The sequence below is a fragment of the Chiloscyllium plagiosum genome, chromosome 32 (genome assembly GCF_004010195.1).
Source record: "Chiloscyllium plagiosum isolate BGI_BamShark_2017 chromosome 32, ASM401019v2, whole genome shotgun sequence".
NCBI classification, from domain to species: Eukaryota; Metazoa; Chordata; class Chondrichthyes; order Orectolobiformes; family Hemiscylliidae; genus Chiloscyllium; species Chiloscyllium plagiosum.
In genome coordinates, this window is record NC_057741.1 from 42,910,513 (window position 1) to 42,914,621 (window position 4,109).

At 41.8% G+C, this 4,109-nt stretch overlaps 1 protein-coding gene across 3 annotated transcripts in view; it reads left to right on the forward strand.

Moving 5' to 3' along the window:
* The window catches only part of LOC122539569 (cartilage intermediate layer protein, nucleotide pyrophosphohydrolase), a 71,684-nt gene that overhangs the window by 34,431 nt on the left and 33,144 nt on the right, over positions 1-4,109 (forward strand). For all 3 annotated transcript variants that reach the window (XM_043674556.1, XM_043674557.1, XM_043674555.1), the window contains one exon: positions 960-1,142. In XM_043674556.1, coding sequence (XP_043530491.1) covers positions 960-1,142 — 183 coding nt within the window. The remainder of the gene's footprint in view (positions 1-959; positions 1,143-4,109) is intronic.

Sequence of the window (4,109 nt, forward strand, 5' to 3'; positions counted from 1 at the left end):
GGAGGCCACATCGGGTGCAGAGGATGCAATAGATGATGTGTGTGGAGTGCTGGACAAACTTTCCTCATTCCTGAAGAAGGGCTTATGCCCGAAACGTCGATTCTCCTGTTCCCTGGATGCTGCCTGACCTGCTGCGCTTTTCCAGCAACACATTTTCAGTTCTACCCTTTATCTGTGGCGTGACCACTTCACAGCACATGTTTGCCACCAAGACCACAACCTTGCAGATGCTGCTCCAGATGCAAAACCTGGATTTTGAACTGCTCTAGTTGGATACATTGCACAGGAAGAATATTCCATGCCCTGCTTACTTGTCTTTAAATGACTCCCAATATGTTTACCTCCCCTAGCTTCATGAATATTCAATGGATACTAAACACCTTACCTTACTCTTATACATTCAATTCTATTCTAACTAAAGACCAAGCGCAAATGTTTAGTAACCAGTCACCTTGTGAATTTCCTGTGATGTTACCCTTGGGTATATTTTCAACCTCAGCCCAGTTACTGTTTGGGGTCTGTTTTTGTTTCTGCTGGACTTCTCCTTGAGTTCAGGTATGTGAAGCCCCTGACCTCCTGTGGATTTCTATCCTGTCATTGCTCAGGTTACATTTGGCCCTAGCCTGCTCAGCTAATCTTCTCTCCCTGACTGTTATTGATCGACTTCTATCACTGGATGGCTTCCTGCTGTTAAGCTTCAACACCTGTTGTAATCCAAAAGTCAGCTTTTTAAAAGTTCACATTTCTGATTTTAAGTATTTTTTTTAATTCCGTGGCTTTCTAATTATTTATTTTATTAAAATCCGAGGTTGTTGGTAATTTATTGAGAAGAGAATGATTCACGGTGTTGCAGAAATAAGGCAAAAGTGAATCACTTTAATTAAAAACTGTGAAATAACATAATTTAATGTTGCAGGACAATGATCCATAACTAATCAATTGTTTGATCTTTATCTCAGGTTCGACAGTTTCTCAGAGTTTCTGGTCCCAGTGGTCAGACTGGGGCTCCTGCACAGCAGCCTGTGAGGAGACAGGAGTACAGTTACGTCATCGCACCTGCTCCACCGACAACCAGAACAAGGAGCAACTGTGTCCAGGTCCTGTGGAGGAGGGCAGGATATGCAAAGGCACAGCTTGTATAAGTATGTTCAAATAACATCTTTAATGGCCCAAATGTGACGGCCTGTAGAGAGAGCCAATATTGGCTAGTTAGTTACAGTACAAATCTTCCCAGCATGTTAGGAATAATATAGGATAATCTTTCAATTCTAAACCGAGAGACCTTCTAAACTGATTAACTTCCAGGGTCACACAACCTATTCTTGCTACGGTCTCTTATATTTACAACTGAGCAGATCAAACAGTAACAATACCACAGAGATGGAACTCCTGATGCATGTATGGCATAGTTTACTGGATCAATATGTTGAATAACCAAGGACAGGACAGGCTAGATTGGGTTTTGTGTAATCAGAAAGGAACAATTGGCAATCTAGCTGTGTGAGGCCCCATCTGAAAATGTGACCATAATATGATAGAATTTTTCATTAAGGTGAAGAGTGTCATGATAGATTCACAACCCTAGTCTCAGAATCAAAGTAAAAGAAACTAGAATGAAATGAGGCACCAGCTTGCTATGTTCAATCAGGGAGTGCTACTTAAAGGGATGATTGTGAATAGACAAGGCAAATATTTAAAGAGGAACTGCAACAATTCCTCATTCCACTCTGCAATAAACTAAAACTGTAAAGCTGGCCTAACCCTGGCTAACAAGAAAATTAAGTTAAGCACACAACACCAGGTTATAGTCCAACAGGTTTATTTTGAAGCACTAGCTTTCAGAGTGCTGCACTTTCATCAGGTGGTTGTAGCGAATAAGATCATAAGACACAGAACATTTAACAACATTACAGTGTCATGCAGCTGAAATATGTTGGACAAACCTAGATTAAGTCTTTCATATTTTTGGATGGGTCTGCTGGTTTCAGTTCTTTTAATATGCAAATCCCAGAACTTTTAAATCACATTCTCAAGGTAACTTAAGGTTTTATAACAAAAGGTGCCATCTCTGCTCAGACAATACATTAAAGGTGTGAGGTCAGAGTCTGTCTGTATCCCAATCTTGAGTCAGACTGGTTCTATTTCCAAAGTGGAATTTACACAACATTACATGGATTGACTGCCTGTAATTTATGCATTTTATTAGCAAAGTAGAACGTATATGCAAATAGCCAAGTTCGGTACCCATGAGGATGGCCTGAACCGGGACCTTGGGTGCATGTCACACTAAAGGTGACCCCACTGCACCATACACTCTCTCTCACACATACACACACTCTTTCTTACACTCACACTCTCGCAGACCTCTCTCATACGTAAGCTCTCTCATGCACACTCACACCCTCTCATAGGCTTCTATCCCAACACAACCACACACCTACTTTACCAAGCTTGCACACATGCAGGCACACATTCTCTTGCGTGCATTCACTCACACACTGGTATGCACACACTCACCCTGTCTTTCTCTCCTGCATGCACACACAAAGTTTTTATAGGGTGAATTTGTATTTGTGGTATTATATTTGCAGTTACATTCTGCTTTACTTAAAAAGCACACAACCTGCAGGCAGTCATATAATACTTTATAAATTCCATTTTGGAAATAGAACCAGTCTGACTCAAGATTGGGATACAGACAGACTCTGACCTCACATCTTTAATGTATTGTCTGAGCTGCGGTGGCCCCTTTTGTTATAAAACCTTAAGTTACCTTGAGAATGTGATTTAAAAGTTCTGGGATTTGCATATTAAAAGAACTGAAACCAGCAGACCCATTTCAAAAGATGAAAGACTTAATCTAGGTTTGTTCAATATCATTTCAGCTACATGACATTGTTATCCTTTTGCTATAAATGCTGTCTTAAGGTTGAAAAGTTACAAAGACCTACAGAGCACTTGCCTTTATCAATCAAGATCTACATAATAAGCGTTGGGAAGGTCATGTTAGAATTAAATAGAACTTTGATTTGGCCACTGGAGTACTGTGTGCAGTTCTGGTCACATACTATAAGAAGGATGTGATTGCACGGTGTGGCGGGGCCTGGGGTGGGGAGGGGAGAGATGTAGATGAAAAGGAGATTCATCAAATGTTGCCCAGGATGCAGCATCTCTCTATGAAGAAAGGTTAGATAATTTCTGGTTGTTTTCTTTAGAGCAAAGAATGCTGAGAGGATCCTGACTGACATAAGATTTAAGGGGCATAGACTGGGTGAATTCAAAGTAGCTGTTCCCATTAGTCTAAAGGTCAAGAACAAGGAGCCAGCACAGTGGCTCAGTGTTTAGCACTGCTGCCTTACAGAGCCAGGGACTCTGGTTCAATTCCACCATCTGGTGACTGTCTGTCTGTGTGGAGTTTGTACATTCTCCCTGTGTCTGTGCAGGTTTCCTCCAGTGCCTGGTTAGGTGAACTGGCCGTGCTGAATTGTCCATAGTGTTCAGGGATGTAGAGCTTAGGTGCATTAATCAGGGGACATGTAGGATAATGGGTCTGGGTGGGATACTCTTCAAAGGGGTGATGCGGACATATTGGGCCGAAGGGCCTGTTTCCACACTGTAGGAATTCTAAATCTAAGGAATCATAATTTTAAGGTGAAAGACAAGAGGTTTAGAATGTGGTGGGGGTCTGGAATGCACTGCCAAGTAGGATAGAGAAGTTGGGAAAACTTGCAACCTTTAATAAATATGTGGATGAGCAATTAATGTGATTAGTATTCAAGACTATATAGGCCAAGTCCTGCAAAGGTGGATTAGTATAGATTGGTTGGTGCAGACTTGATGTGCTGAAAGGGCATGTTCTGTGCTGTATGACTCTGACTAGCTAAGAATGTTTTGTAGAAGACTCTCCGATTGTGGTACTGTCTTACATAGAACATAGAACATAGAAGAATACAGCGCAGTACAGGCCCTTTGGACCTCGATGTTGCGCCGATCCAAGCCCACCTAACCTACACTAGCCCACTATCCTCCATATGCCTATCCAATGCCCGCTTAAATGCCCATAAAGAGAGAGAGTCCACCACTGCTACTGGCAGGGAATTCCATGAACT